Source organism: Harpia harpyja, chromosome Z (assembly GCF_026419915.1).
Source record: "Harpia harpyja isolate bHarHar1 chromosome Z, bHarHar1 primary haplotype, whole genome shotgun sequence".
In the NCBI taxonomy this organism is placed as follows: Eukaryota; Metazoa; Chordata; class Aves; order Accipitriformes; family Accipitridae; genus Harpia; species Harpia harpyja.
Window position 1 is genome coordinate 19,448,181 of NC_068969.1, and position 16,629 is coordinate 19,464,809.

The 16,629-nt window shown below is 41.0% G+C and overlaps 1 protein-coding gene across 1 annotated transcript in view; it reads right to left on the minus strand.

Annotated features, from left to right (window-relative positions):
* Positions 1–1,496: 1,496 nt before the first annotated feature.
* MDFIC2 (MyoD family inhibitor domain containing 2) overlaps positions 1,497–16,629 on the minus strand; it is a 47,767-nt gene continuing 32,634 nt past the window's right edge. Inside the window, exons 4-6 of the mRNA XM_052777799.1 lie at positions 11,990–12,058; positions 6,726–6,947; positions 1,497–2,164 (exon numbers count right to left, since the gene is read on the minus strand). Of these exons, the coding sequence (XP_052633759.1) occupies positions 1,905–2,164; positions 6,726–6,947; positions 11,990–12,058 (551 nt within the window). The 3' untranslated portion in view covers positions 1,497–1,904. The remainder of the gene's footprint in view (positions 2,165–6,725; positions 6,948–11,989; positions 12,059–16,629) is intronic.

A 16,629-nucleotide genomic window follows, 5' to 3' on the forward strand; every position in this document is an offset into this window, starting at 1 on the left:
TGGGTCAGTGTCTTTATTCATACATGCCTACTTGTCACTTTGTCGAGGACAACGTACGGTAGAAAGTAGAATGATCCAAGCCTCTGTGGCCCAATACATTGCACTGAGATTTTAGTTGTGAGACTCAGTATTGGGAGATTTAAGATCAAATATCTATGGGAGAGTGCAAACTGAAGCAGTAAAACTCAGCATTGCCCAGCCCAGGGTGTGCAAAACCAGGGCCTCCTGGATGGTGGTGGTTAGTGCTTTTTGGGGTTGGGTCCAGACCCAGCTGGCAGGCTAGTGCAGGTGTGGCAATTAAGGACTAATGACTTTGCTCTTTTAGGTGGCTACAACTCACAATGTGAGGTCACAATTAAAATAAGCAAACCTCTTTTATTCCCCACTGATGTCCTGGAAGGAGCCCAGAAAGAAGGTATGCTGGGCTGCTTGCTGCATTTCTAAGGTTTGTTGTCCCTAGGTCACTAAGCTTTGTAGGATACCTGTACAAAGATCGCTGGCAGTTCTACCTACTTCTTACTTTCTAATTTTTTGAAAACATGAATTTTCCAGAAGTGGGGGGAAAAAAGGAAATTCACATAAATTTTTGTTTCCATTAAATATTCGTGTCAGGACTACGGGTTTGAAACTGAGATTATTAAACAAGTGGCTTCAATGACTTCAGCAATGCTGAGTATCCCAGCATCTTGTCCAGGATTCGTTTGGGGTTCCCCAGGCACTTCTGCACTGACATCAGTGTGGTTTTGGGGAGAAGTTTTAGTGCCTATACAAAGCAAACACTGTCTTGGGTGATAGTCTATAAATATCTAACGTGAGCAAGCAACTCTGTATTCTCCTCTGTGCTTAATACATGCGTTCTGCACCCTCAGGCAGCCGAATTTACATGCTTTTGTTGTCATATGTGTAATGTGCAATATGTATTTCGTTTTTATTAATCAGACCTGCCATCAGAAAAGAGATAGAGGGAGTCTGAAAGCACAACCGGGATAGATACTGTCATTTTGTAATCTTTTGTGCACAGGTGGAGATGCCTGTTTCCACTAGAATAGGTGGCAACATTCTGCTGCTTGCAGAAATCTTACAAATGAAAATGAGGTAAAGGAGCTACTGGCTATCCACGGGGTAATTCTCCTCTGGAAGTGTGCAGTCAATTCCCATTTAGGCTAATTACACTTAAGGAGCCCTTTCCTATAACTAATGAACAATAGGCATAACCTGTTATTACATAACCATAGGCACGCACATTAATACATTGTCGAATCGCACTACCCTGTTAAAATGCTTCCTTTACAAAATTCACTGGAGATTTTTAGAGACATTTGCTGTAATTACCGCTAGCATGGTTTCTAATTCATTTAATTTTCTTTTCTACCTAAACTGAGCATATAAGTGTGTTTTAAGAGATTGAATAAATAAATTTTTAATTATAAAATGATGCTATATCATACATTATTAATAATAACCAATAATGTGTAATACATGTTTAGGTATGAATCCATTAGGAAGATGAACTAAGATATATCAGTCCTAAAATAATGTCCTAATTTGTCCTGTGTTTATGAATGGGGAAATCCATGTTTAAAGCAATTAGAGGTTTATAAAAGCCTTGCATTGACAGTGGGTAAAGCATCGAGCACACTTGGCACTTAGGAATTCTGTTGTTGTCTATGGCAAAGGAGAAGACCCTTTTTTGCCCTTTATTGGTTTCAGCAGTTTGTGAAATCATACAACCAGAATGGTACACATATACGGACCTCCAGGGTGGGAGCAGCATGATGCACATAGTCCTGGTTGGCAAACACTCTGGTTATTATTGTTGTTATCTTAAAAAAAAAAAAAAATCCTTTGTACTCTGTCAGCTCATTTTCAGGCAGTTTTGAGGAATTTTGTCACTTAGTTTCCTATTAGCGATAGCAGACTTCGGAAATCTCCATGGCAAGTTCCAGGCATTCACCAGTCTCGTGGCAGGACTCAAAAAGGCTGCAATCAATGTCACAGTCACAGTTGCAGTCGTTGTTGGCATGGTCTTCGTTGGACGTCTGGTAGTATCTATTGGATGGACAACAGGTATCTGTCAGCCAATGTTCACAGGTATCAGGCAGCATTATAAGAAAGTCCCAAAATTGGCAGAACAAGCAGGCCAGGATAAGTGTTGCGCATTCATCTAAGAAAAAGGAAAAGCAGCGAGATATAAGAAAAAGGGTATGCTTGATTACCCAGGTTCAGGCTAGCGTGACTACACAGAGATGAGATGCAAGACAGCACACAGGGTAGGCTAAAAATACATTGATGATAACTACTTCCATAAAGTCAAATGAAAGGATTTATTTTATATGTTGTTTGTTCTGGAAAAACAACAGCAGCATGAAAATAAGTTGAATGAATATTCTGTGCCAGTGAAGTTCAGAGGAACAAGTACTCTGAACCAACTTTACGCTTGGACTTGATCTTAAAGGTCTTTTCCAACCTAAATGATTCTATGATTCGCTAGTCTTCAAGTGTGTGGGCTATAAATTTCAGCACAGGAGTGAACCTCAAGCAGCAGGGATGCTCTGCTGGGGGGTTTGCAGCCTTGCAGGAGTTTGGAAGTGCTGCTGCTTTGTGATGCTACATGTGCTACCTGACCAACACACCTGACACAGTTTATTTTCTTTTTCACAAGGGTTTGCAATTAAAGATAAAAATCATTAGGCTGCTCCTGCTATTTCTAGGAAGGAAAAAAAAAATCAACAAAAAATACCCTAAAAAACTTTCAGGGGCATTTTTGCCTGCATATGAAGGGTTTGGAACTGAATCCTTCTTATTTAAACAGTTCCTTTCTGGGATGTAAGTCTGTTACGGTCTGAATCAATTCTTGCTGGAAGTCAGTGCACAAACACCCAAAGCTTTTGTGGAGAGTGGATCAGGCCCTCAGACTCTCCACGTCTAGTTCTTGCTTTTCAATGTGATCAGTCTGGATGCATGGGATAGGGCATCCCTGGTTCATGAATTCGATATGGCATCTGGATAAGGACTGAGATGATCTTACGAACAAGACCAAATCCACACATACGGGGGAAAAAAAGAGTACAGATTCATCGTCTGCTTATAGTTTTCATTCTAAAAGTATTCTGTTTCAGTAAAAATGTTTAAGGATAGCTAGATTGCCTAACCAAAGACAGGGAGAAAAAACAACTGTGGGGAACATCATCTACAGAGGGCAGCGTGCTGATCGATTCTCAGCCCAGGGTCCTTCCCCTTCCCCACCGAAATGGGTTTCTCACCTTTTCATTCACAGACTTGTTCATTTTTGAAAGGAGACAAAAGTTTGGAAAGTAGTATCAGCTAGGATGCGTGCCTGGAGCCAGTAAATATACCTGAAAACTTGGTCACCGTGACAAAAACTTTGTGTTATATTTGTTCCCCTCAAAAATCAACTAATTAACTCCCCACCTTTCAAACTACAGCATCTGGGGAGGCTGCCTCCGGGTGCAGCAGGGCTCGGAGCAGGTGTGAGATTCTGACTGTGTGAATCCAGTTGGAGTGCAAAGACCCAGACCTTTCAATATTTTTTTTCCCTCCTTGTTTTTGGAAAGGAAAAATGCCTTCAACAATATGAATGCCTTTTCATTGGTTCTTTCAGGAAAGCATATGGTTATAACCACATTTCTTGCCCTAGGATGACTAACTGTGAACTCATTCAACTGCGTTGGTTCTGTTGTGGCATTTTCTCTCTCACGTAACATAAAGTTCCCTGCCAGGAAGTTTCCAGAATTAAGCTTTTTTTTTTTTTTTTTTTAAGAAAGCTTTCTTGATGAAAAACAAAATTAAAAAATCACTCTAGCTTCTTTAGGAAAAAAAAAAAGCAGTTAAAGCAGGTAGCAAGAATAAATAGCATGTGATTGAACTTCTTTCTGAGTAGCATATCATCACCAATGTTATCAATTTTAATACTTATTTAAATATGTCAAGATCTATTTAAGTTCAGACAAGCACAACTAACTTCTAAGTCAGTTCTGTAGAATAAGAATGACTAGATTTTGGTGATACTTAGTAAATTCATACTTATATTTTTTTCTAACTAAATGAACTGAAATAATTATAAAATTGAAACATTGTATAAGGTGACACCACTGCATTTAATTGTATGAAATTTACACTGTAGAAAATATAATCGTTTTATCCAGTAGTCCTTGATGTAATTAAGACTATTCTTTTTAGATATCTTATGTTTATGAAATTTCCTTCCTATACATAGGTGAGAGAGATTAAATTCAAAATTATGTACCAATTAAGGATCTTTCAATTTTTTTTTTTCCCTCTCCAAAGATCTGTTTTCTAATAACAGTTTTTTTCCTGAATGTGTTAACCATAGTGTTGCTTATGTAATCTGGAGAGAATAGATATGGGCTCCATCCAGGAAAAAGAGCACACGAAAAGAACAAGATTTTAATAATAAAGTAATGTTTCAGCACAGAGTCTGTGATGTGCAGTAAAGATGCTTTTAAATTCCCATCAGAGCACACACCATGAACTGTGATAATGGATGTAACACATTTCGAAAAATCTGCATGTGTGAGGCTTTTTTGTCCTGTTTTAAGTGGGGTAATGTATATAAATAATGGATATTAGCAATTAAACATCCATTCCTATGCATTCATTTATATATTTGAAAATAAATTAGCCACAAACTGCATAAAAGAAGATGCAATCTCCTGTTTTCTCGTCTGTTTTCCCTGCTGTTTGCGAAATGGCATTACTGCATTTATCTCAGTGAGAACAACGACCTCAGCTCCCAGTTTCTACATTAGTAGATTAATTAGCACACGAGAAGAACTTCTAATAATTTTGCTAGCCTGCCTCATCTCTAAATTTTCCTGCTCTTGTTTGGTGGCTGTCAGCTCACCCTCTGCTCACGCAGATGGTGCCCTGAACAAACCTGGTCCGAAGCTCGCCGAAGCCACGATGGTCACCCTTGGTGAGACCTATGAGCTTTGGATCTGCTCCTCTCTGAGTGTGGGGAACAAAATAATCACTGATTTCTCAGCTATTGCTCTGCCTTCAGAAGTTCTCCATACACCAGCGAACAGGATTTGGCCTTGTGTGTGTGGAATAAGCAGCAACTTGTCAGAGTAGAGTGAGCAGAGTATGCAGTAACAGTCACAAATCTGGCTTCCTTTGGTTTTCTTGGCTTCCATCCAGCCCTTAACATTATTAATTGAGCACAGATTGGGATTTTTTTGCTAATTTCCTTCACTTTTAGCTTTTCTAAGGAGTATGAAATCTGTTATTTGCATCACATGGTACACACCTGTGTGCAGTAATGGTTGAGGGGCCTGATCAGATAGTTAGCAAACTCAGAAAATAATGAGTGTCTGGACTAGAGGAGAAGTCCCCTAAATGACATCAATACTTCAGATCCTTCACTGAAATGAAATGTATTCTAACAGATGTATCGGAGACAACCCTTTTATTACAGGATCAGTGATACAATAGAGATGGTAATGGTTCCTGGCGAGCATGGCGGTTTATTGTGTTGATCTGTATTTAGAAATTCTTAGTTTAGGAATTGTTAAATGATATACATGATAGATCCCAACTCCATTGGATATAACACGCTAGTCCATTATTGCAAAAGGCACTCATAATAAACTTCAAAAATGCTTCTCAGAAGCCCTTGTTTTCACATCCATGGGAATAACCAGGAATAGCCAGTTCTCAGCATAATTCCACAAAAATCAGGGGTGTTATAATATTTAGATTAGCAGGAGTCATGCCCTTGGTCTGTAATGAGTGTTTACAGCCAATTCTACTCCTTAACTCTTGGTTATACTATTGCCTCTGAAATTCTTACAAAAAATAATGCAGGTATTCGGCTCTTTAACCTGTGCTTTTACACAACAAAAAGGATCAGATCCTTTTTGGAAAAGGTAAGACAGCTCTGATTGTTAGCCCCAGAGCAAGCTACGTTTTAACAATGCTCATTTATGAAAATGCACTCGAACTGTCGGGCTTCTGCTGAAATTTTGGTCTGTAACAACCTTTCATAGCGCTTTGTTTTCAAATATGCTTTTTCAAAACACGGAGCATACTGAACTAACCAGAAGCCCTATCCGCCTGGAGTATCCACCTGGGCCAGTCATCAGAGACAGTTCTCTGCAGAAGCAGGGCAGAGTATGAAGAGAGCTCCTCATCCTGACCCACGTGAGTTTTGCAGTGTGGTCAGCAGAGGGAGGATTTATTTGGTGATGGGTCAGCAGAATGGCAGGGTTGGAGGTAATGGTCCATACAAGAACTGCATATACAAGTCCATAGAAGTAATATGCTGACCACCAAACACAGCGCCTGTTCAGCAACCACAGCAGCTGCTGTGGTTCCAATGGCAAAAGTAACAGCCTCTGGTATTGGAGAGAAATGTGTTCATGTGAGATACTCTGTTTATCTGATACCGACACTAGTACCTCTGTGCAAACACTCATGACAAAAGTACAAATGCTCTGTTGCACAATAGGCTCTAAGCTCCTCTTCTATGGCTTTAATATCACTGACAATTTAAGATCTTCTTCTACAGATTCTCATCTATCACAAAAATGTCTGCAGGGCAACTTAATACTGCTTTTGGCTATGTTCTTGAACCTCCTGTTCAGCATGTAAGCATTTATTTCAAGTTAGATACACATAGTGCTCTTGCAATGGGCATTATTTAGAAACCAGGCTAAATGTTTTATCTGTTTTATAAAACATACCGTCACTGTCTCTCTGATGTACTGATGCATCATCTTCAATGTAAGTGAATTCTCTGCATTTCTCCAGGGAAGCAATGGATGATGTGCTTGCATCTGACAATTTCTTCTCCTTTTTGGTACCCTTTGATGAAGTGTCTGTGATGCTGAATTCTGCGACAGAACTCATAACAATACCTTTCATAGGCTTTTCATCTGTATGTTTTTCATTTGTAAGCTGGTTATCTGGTGGGATTAGGAAAAAAAAAAAAAGACTTGTTTGCGATACTAAGACAGAGATCTGAAAGAATAACATATGCAGAATTTCCAAGCCTACAGCTGTTTACTTCCAAGGCCTAACACTACTTACCTAATGATTTCAGTCTCATTGTGCAAGTAAAGTTTACTCATAGTATAAGTATTTGTGAACTTGCATTCTAAGGTTTTCTCTTAAACCCAGAGGACTTAGAGGCTAAACAATAATTGAGTTCCACTGAGTGGGATCAGGTTAGGAGAGAGATCAGAACTATTGCCACAGTCGACATCTATTTCGAGTGTGATATCCATCCTAACTTCAATTTGCAATATAAAAGAAGGCAAAACAATTATCTTGTTATTTTTCAACAGCAGCTCAGTTTCCCTAAATATAGAGCCAACAATGTGTGCGTAGGTGGTACCTAGATGCAGATGTGCCAGCTCGCCACGGCTCATACTCTTGTAGCAAAGAAAGACAGATGGTCTCTGTTTAACATCCAGATTCATCATTTCGTAACTTCATCCACACTTGTGTTGTTGGCCTGGAAGTCAACTAGAAGATGGGATACTTCACAAGCTGTCAGCGTGCCAGAAATGCAGCTCAAAAACCAGACGGAGAGCTTAATTTTAAGGCACAACTAGGGGAAAGGTTAAGAAGAGTTCTGAGCTCAATTTATTCTTGAAGAACTTCGCAGGCACAGATAAACATGGGTTGATATATAGTTTCACTTACTCTCCGAAGTGATCAAGAGGCCAAGAAACGCAGTCATTCTCTCTATGGCTGGGATGATAAAACCTCATCAATTCTTATCTACAGCTGATTAGCTCCTACACCTCACATCAAGCACAGCCTCACTTTTTATCTTACTTAAATCTTGTGATATGCTGGCTCTTGAGCTATATACAGAAAATCAATCTTTACAAACACCTCAGTTTTGCAAACATTACTTTCTGAGAGGAACAATAAGTGCTTTAAAGCAGTTAGTCTGCACTCTGCTGCAAGGAGCCAGAAGCGAGACCCTGCATATCTCTTGTTTTTCAGGTACCTTTGGCCCCTGACATATATTAAAGAAAAGGCAAGAGGTTGATACAGAGTGAAATCTGGATGAGACTGCAGTTGTGTCCTGTAGTACCCTTGCAGCCAAAAGGAAGAAATGTGGCTGGGATGGGTAGGTGAAAAACCACTGGCACCATCAGGCTCGAAGCTGGGGAAGCAAGGATTTGAAGCCTAACTGGTATCTGGAGCAAGTCCAGTGAAGGCCACCAAGGTGATGAGGGGTCTGGAGCATCTGATGTATGAGGAGAGGCTGAGGGAGGTAGGCTTGGTTGGCCTGGAGAAGAGAAGGCAAAAAGCGGTGCTGGATGCTGTCTTCTACTTCATAAGCAGGGTAATGGAGAAGCCAGACCCCAGCTCCTCCCAGCAGTGCACGGAGCTAAAAGGACAAGAGACCACTGTCACGAGCTGCAGCAAGAGCAATTGGGATTACATATGGGAACAAATTCTTCATCATGGGAGGTGTAAAGCATCGGGGCAGCCCCCGGTGAGGCCGGGGAAGTGTGAAGATCTCAGCTGGCCATGGACCCCAGCAACCTGCTCTTACTGCAGTTAGCCCTGGTTTGAGGCAAAGGCCAGATGAGGTGACTTCTGGAAGTTTCTTCCAAGCTTATTTTTCTATGATTTCTATGATTCTGTTTACTTACAAAATGAGTGAGCAATTCATTTAAATTTTTACTCATAGTCAGATCTCATGCTGGTTTAGATCATCATCATGGAGTGAAATATGTAGAAGCAGAAAAGCTGGGTAGAGGTTAGCAGGGTAAGACCTTGGGAGAGGATAAGAAGAAATACTAAGCTATCATTTTCACTTTAACTTTAAATCACGGCTTTAAAAATGTGTGTTAGCAGATGTTTTGGCTTGATTTTGAACTTGTAGTAATGACAAAGTCTACTATGAAGGAAATGTGGATTTTCCCTGCCGTGGAGAGTTTACAGGTTGGCCTTAGGCAGGGAGCGACCGGTGGGATAGACAGAAATGGAGGGAAGGGGACACTAAGACAGCAGTGACACAGTGAGGAGTCTCAGAAACGTATGACTGTCAGGTTTTGTGAGTGTTATGACAAAGGAAAGCCACAGGCGAAACTCAGTAAGGGCAGGAGAGGCAGTGGCTTCTCCGGGTGTGAAGCAGCAGTGCAAAGCACAGCACTGCTCGCCTGCAGGTTGTATACTTGGTCGTAGGAAACCAGCATCCTGAGCAAAGCACATCTGATTTTGCACATCTGTGATAATTTGTTGATGGTTTTCCCCCCAGAGTAAGGAAATGTAGCTTTTTTTCCCCTCTCTGACTTCTTGGCCAGCTGTTGAGTCCAAAATGTGAAAATCATGCATTTTGGATGTACTTACATGTACAGTAACCACTGTTTTCCAGTGTTTATAAATCAATGACATACCACAATTTTTCCTGCACTTTCATTCAGTAACATACTGTCTCCAGGAAAAGTTGTGCTAATTGAAGTAGCAGAGCTCTGGAGGAAGCAATGTCCCGCATATGCATTGGATTTATTTGATAATAATTGATCTGTGAGTCCAAAAGACACATGTCCCACCTGTTATTCAGGTGCCAATCTTACAAATGGATCTTGTTTGTCCAGGCTGAGAGTACCCACAGGCTGAGCAGTTGAATACAAGTGGATCAGATTGAAAGGCCTGGGCAAGAATGACGCTTTCTATCATTTTCCACTTTCAAAATTGGCCCCAAAGTCTAAACCGGGTATATTTTAAATCACAATATATCTGTTGAGTTCCCCATTTCTATAACAATACAATGGCCCACAGATTGCATTTAAGCATTCAGCAAACGAGACTGAAAAAAAATCAGACCCAAGTAATCAGTAAATGCCAGACTAACATTTACTGTATCCACCGACTTCTACTATTCATGCTTCGAGTCAATTTTTATTCTTCAAGTGCTGTTGAAGAGAAATCAAAACCAGAAATAGAAAGGCATAGACATAACCTGAATTTTTCAATACAGCACCATCAAACAAATGGGTAACAAAAGCTGTCATTCAAGGACTCTTCTGTTTGTTAAAGCATACTACATCTTTGAAAATACAGTACATTTTAGTGTCAGACTCTTAGTTTGAAAAGCTCCCTTTAAGTAATGTTATACTTGTCTTGTACAGCTAGATCAAGTCTTCATGCAATCACCGTAACAAGCAACTTGCTATGACAAGCGAGATCCTTGCTTCCAGAAAACAGTGCGATAGAGGCTAAAGCAGTGTACAATTATAGGTCTCCATTTCATTTTTATGCAATTACCTTCAGTTCAGCTGTGGGTCCATCTACATTATGTCTTTTATCAATTTAATGTTTGCACAAAGTGTCTAAAGAAATAAAGATTATGCTAGACCAGCATAAAAAAAAAGTGGTTAGCACTTTTTTTTTTTTCTTTTAGTTTGTTGCTGCATGGAACAGTAGTAGTAGGTTGAGAGCTTGGAACAAATAAGTGGAGCCAAATAGGCTTTAAAAATATATTACGTACAACTGATATTATTTATGATTACTTTTAAATGAGAATATAAAAAAAATTTAAATTACAATTAGAGATGGGCAGACTGTCAAACTTTGCTACTGTCTTTTAAAAGCCTGTGTTCAGCTTCAGATATCCACAAATGTTTGTGTTTTTAAAGTGTAGAAATCATCCACTGAAGTGAATTAAAAGGGAAAAATAAGTGTATCATGATGAAGAAAGCTCAGATTATTCAGTGTTAGACTGTTAGGCAGAGGCAGCTAGAGGTAAACCCCCACAATGTGCCATTTTTAAACAGTATCATGAAGTAGCAGCTTTCTTCCTCATATGGGGTAACTGGGACTTGCCTTGGCTATTGCAGTAGAAGACTGGGATTGTTCACCCATGTTTGTATTAAAGATAGAGATAGTCTCAATACTTACATGAAATTTCTATTTTTTTTTTTAAGTTGGGCAATTCAGGCGGCTGACTACAGTGTCTAAATTCATGAAAGCACAAAGTAAATCACTTAATTTCTACCGACGCCAGCCCGAGATCCCTCTGGTTAATAGCGAGGAGCAGCAATACCAGGGCTGGCATTTACAGTAAGTCCCTTGACCTCTATTTCTCTTCACTGGCTTAGGCACAAAACAGGGTCTTGCAGCGCTGGAGAATAGGAGGCTGGGGTTCCCTAGCACGCTTTTGAAATTAGCTTTTATATAGTGGCATATAAGGGCTCTAAGTCTGTTTTTGGCAAGAGGCAGGGGAGATAAGAGGTGCTATATTTTGCTGGTTGGGGACTGCAGCAATATGGGTAATGCCAAAGAGCTGTTTGGAGCAACTGGTTAGGGGGAGTTGCCACTGAAAGAGAAGGAGGAGAACAGATCTATCACCCTACATAGGGCTCATACGCATCTTAGAAGCAAAGGACAAGGGAGCCTGTGGCTCTACTTGCCGGTGGCATTTGTTCCCAATCCATCCTGGCAGTGGCCCTTTGCCTCACACCCCTGTGGCAAGGAGTCCCAAGGGTTAATGGTGAGCTGTGTGGAAAACTGTAGCAGTTTAGGACGTGTAACTTTTTAATTTCACTGTGAGGCATCTTCGTGTATCAGTGCAGCGAAAGAACCAAAGGAACGCCTGGCTGATCTCCCTGCCATTCGTTATCCCATGCACTGTTGTCGCTACCTGTCTATTTAATACATCACGTGCTCGTCACTGAAAGAGCTGTGTGCCATGTCCATTCAGTTCTGAGACGAAGCAGGCAGACCTACATCAGACCTGATGGATGATAACTTGTAGGTATAAAGGCTTGAACTGGAACTCACTTGGTTTGAAAAGACTCATACTAAAATGAACCCCAAACCTCGGGTTTCAATGGCCATGTTACAAAAAAGGAAAAGTAAAAAGAAAACCAAAATACTTCTTGCCAGTCTAAAGGACATAATTTGTCTGCCAGCAGCAATGGGAGGGGATGCCAGGGGTATCTCTGCACAGTGTGACACATGCAAGGGGCCAGCAGCTTACCTGGATGGTCCTCGCTGCTCGGCGTCACCCCGGGGAGCGCCGGGAGAGGCAGGGAGCTGGTGCAGCTGTCTTGGTGGAAGAACAAAACAACATTGCAGAGGGACACCGTAAATAAATAGTTTGGCACGTGTATCATCCCCAGCCACTTAGTGACAGTCATTGACTTCAGGAGTTGTTGTTTTGGGGGCAAATAGAAGCAAGTGTGCTTCCTTGCAGGGGGAGGTTACGTGGGATGGTGCACTGTTTCTGTTACCCTCTGTCTCATTTCTGGAAAGGAAGCCAAAAAGTAAACAAATTGCTAAGAGAGAACGTTTCATCTGAGAAGGGGGGAAGAGGATCACTGGCAGACACAGAAGTTCCTGTTTCAGGTAGGTACAGAAAATTTGAGGGCTGGGAGGTCCGTGACAAAATGTGGAGCATCATCCATGCTCAAACACCCCAGAAACCTTAGATGAGGTTCCCAAACCATCAGCAAAGGAGGAGAGATGAAACTGCAGCCCAAGCTCCAACCTCCATGGCTTAGCTGTCTTGGTAGACAAGATGCCCAAGGTCCTCGTGGTGGCAAGCCCAGGTCCCCACGTGGGTGCTGAGCTCCTCCACCTCTGCTGTGCTTGCCAGGCCATCCACTCCATACGTAGGGCTTGGAGGCTTAAATCTTCCTTCCTTCTCTCTCCCAGGGCCAGGGAGCCAAAGTAGGAGGGGGAGCGGGACTATCCCTACAGTGAGTGCAGCAGATAGAGCAAACTCCATGGGAGCTGCTCTCATCCATGTAGGAGAGGCCAGAGGGAGAGCGGGCGTCACAGACAACCTGAAGCAAGCTGCTCTAGACTAATATATCATGGGTGCTTTCAGAGTTTCGTGCCTATTACATTTTGCTGAGCTCAGGCATAAGGATACAGGGGATTTAGAGACTGTTTATTTTTGTCGTAAGGAAACAGGAAATAGTACACAAGGTTATAAATATATAGTGGGCTTCATGTGACATCATGAACTTGTGCAAGTGCTTCTCTTCTGATTTATGATGATGGACTGGTAATTCACAGAAGCTTTGGTTGACTTTATTTTGCTGTTGCAGTAACAAAGCTAATGGTGCAATCCCGGGAGGGGGTATTTTATCAATAGTGAATTTTTGACCTCATTGCATACATTTTAACTTCATGAATTAGTGACCCAGCTGACTGTAAAGCCTTCTACAGGCTTGTTGTAAATCTATCACAGGACTGGCAAAAAATTTTGGCCCAGATCCTAAACTCTGACAGGCATGTGTTGATGGACTGCATAGCAAGCACTTCCACTAATATTTCTCACTAATTATACCATATATTAAGAAAAATGAATGAAGCCAATGTTTATAAGCAGCTTTAACTGCTTTTGATATAAGAAAGCAACACAATCCCTAATAAATTTTCACCTTCAACATTTCTATTCATTATAATTTTTACCATGATGAATGAAGTTAGAGCTGGAGAGGGAGGGGGTTCATCTTGAAATCTGTTCGGTGAATGACTGAATTTACTTCCCTTCCCCAACTTGTGTTGAGGAAGGAGGGAACAGATGGACACAGGAAGAAGAGGGAGGCGAGTGCGGAACGAAGGAGATGGGTGAGGAACAGATGGAGTCGGGGGAAAGCAAAGAGGAGAGTCAGCAAGGATGGTAGGAAAGTTTTCCACTTGACCTTAAGTTGAAATGAAGATCTGCATACACCATGGGACAGCTACATTTTGGGATGCATCCTTTTTTCTCTCTGTGGCACTATACACCTCAAAGTCTCGTGGGCCATCCCAGCAGTCCAATCCATCCCAGGGGATCTGCAGAACCAGAACCTAGATTTTCTCCAGAGGACGGCTGCTGCAGACGGGCATCTGCACTGTGTTCAAGTCCCATAATGGTAATGGCAGGGGAGAAATGTGTGCAAACGCAGTACCCAAAATGGGTTGGGATGTGGTAAGTCTCCCAAAGCATCCCAGCCAATGCAGAAATTGGAGCTTCTGATTTTGAAGAGGTATCCTACGCCCTGTTTGTTACGATCCAATGGCCAAAATACTCAAAGTGATTTACGATTTACTGCTTAAAGACAGACATTCGAGATGGCCTGATTTTCAGAATATGCTGAGCATCTGTTGTTTGAGGTGTATTGGATTATATAGCCCAAATCATTAGGAAGTCCTGGAAAATCTTGATTATATTCTTAATTCTGTTAAATTGCCTACATACAGTCCATTGGTTCTGGCTTTGCTAGCTGAAGAATGGAAGAGGTGAAAGTTAAATATTGGCCATGTGTGTCATTCCCTTTGAAGAAAATGGGAGCCATGTGCACTCACCTAACAGCAAAGTTTGGCCCCAGCTATGATTTCACAGCTGGGCTCTAACTTCAGGAATGCCAAAGCACTAAATGACTCAATTGGAGTAATCTGATCAATGCTGTATTTTCGCTGTGGATTTAAATTGCACACACAGCAAGAGCAGAGTTAGTTTTCTTCTCTCTCAAAATCACTTTTCTCTGCAGATTTGATAAATCTGAAGTTTTGCTCTCATCACACAAATAAGTGAAATGGCAGAAAACGTATGTCAAATAAAATGCACAACATTATGTCCTTTTTACTTTTTGGGGGCTGTTTAAGAAAATGGCTTCATTAATTTTGACTGAATAAAAGGTTCCTTTAAGGGATTTCAATAGGTGACATGAAAAATGTTAATACGAATGATCAAGACAATGGAGGTTAAAACTGTTTTGAAAATATGTTTCTTTTATAGATCTCAGCTGTTGGAAGAGTTACAGAATAAATATACGGTAGTGCTGACATTCAGTGCTGTTTCATCTTAGCAAAAGAGTTTTTAATAAAGAAAATTCTTTTCAAGGAATGCTTTCTGCAGCCAGTCATCAAAAAGAGGTTTTCCCCCCTCCTAGTTTAATAAAATTAAAGTAATTTATGTCATATTGATATGTCGATATGTTTTTCAATAAACTTTTTCACAGAGATTTTTTTAAATTTCTCTTCACTTTAAAAATTATAATTATATGTCTTCCTCCCACTTTGAAAATGGCACAAGGTGCTCATTTGCAGAGCTCTACTGTTCAAATCTTCACTGAGAATAGAAATGTCATGACTCAGTTAACAATGCTTTATTATTCACATTGATCTTTTTTTATAGTGTTCTTTATCTCAAAAACATTGTAAATCAGATATCTTCCTCCCACTCTTTTGTTCATTTGCAAATTTTTATTATTCTAGTTTAAAAAAGCAATGGAGTGTCAAGAGTCAGTGTATATTGTTTATGTTCTTTTTTGCTTTAAAATTACTTTTAACTATAAAAAGTAAGACGTACAGCAGGGAAAAAAAAGCTGGATTTAAGGATGCTTAAAAAAGAATTGAAGGGATCAGTGTTAATTTTATGTTGTTCACTTATGCTTTAGAGTTGTAACGGACTTTGTAAGAAGGGGGACCAAACACTTTATGAAAAGGTTTTTATGTGCTAATTCAAAAGTCCCTATTGCATCAGACATCATCACCCGCGTTAGACACTGGACGTGATTCATGCTCTCAACGAACACAAGAGCAAAATTCACCACTGCTTTCGTAGCAGGCTCACTGGATGGTTTACAGGTGCCTGCCCAGAGACCTGCACTCTCCATCGCTCTGTGTCAGAGCTTGGCGCCAGGTTCTCAGGAGCCTTCGGCTGATAAGCACCAAGATAGATCACCAGATTTTCACAAGAACTTCACAGCTTTGATATCAAGTGTTAACTGCAGCAGAAATGTAACCTCAGCTGGTCAACAGGCAAGGCAGTCACTGAAACCCATGGGCCGGGGTGCGGGATCTGGCCGAGCATCCTCTGGGAGAGTGTGCCAGAGCCCCCAGGGTTTGATCTAGATTGGATCTTCCAAATTCTCCTTCAGCCACTGTTTTCTTTCCTACCAAGTTTTTTCTTTAGGTCTGTATTTATGTCCTGGTTGTTGTGACTGTATGAAATGACCTCCATGAAATAAATCCATTATAGTAATTGGGATTAGTCCAGAGAGCAGCAGGATCTCGTGGCATTTCATGTACTGCTTGCTGATAGGGATTTTTTTTTTCTTTTGCCTGTTTTGAATTAATTTCCTCCAGTTTATGATCAGGGCATCCTGGCACCCTGTTGTTACTACTGCAGCTCTTGAAAGAGATCATCCTCTCTGGGAGTCTCTGAGAAGGAGTGGCTATTTCTGAAGTTGAATTTAAGCCCCAGATTGGATTTTTGGATCTTGTAGGTAGTGTGGCAGCTCTATCACATGAAACAGCCCTAAAAAGCTTTTGTAAAGAAAAATAAAGTCTTCTTTCTATATTCTTTTGTTTCTTTCTTTCTGTTTCAAGGCTGCACTCTCCTGACATTTTGCTAAAAGGGATAATTAAACAAACTCAGAGCAAGTAAGTCTCAAACTGAACCCGAACTGAAAATGCACAGCCCTGTCCTTCCCCCTCCAAGTGGAGGGCTAAGCACCTATTTGTTTTTATGAATGTCAGTAGGTCACCCCAGCCACCATAGGGCCATGCCAGTCCCTGTCCCCTCCCCGGGCTGCAGGGATTTGGGATGCACAGCCTCACGGATCACCCCAGAGGCCACCCCGCTGCTGGGGCTGCATGGACACCCCGCACCGGGTGCTG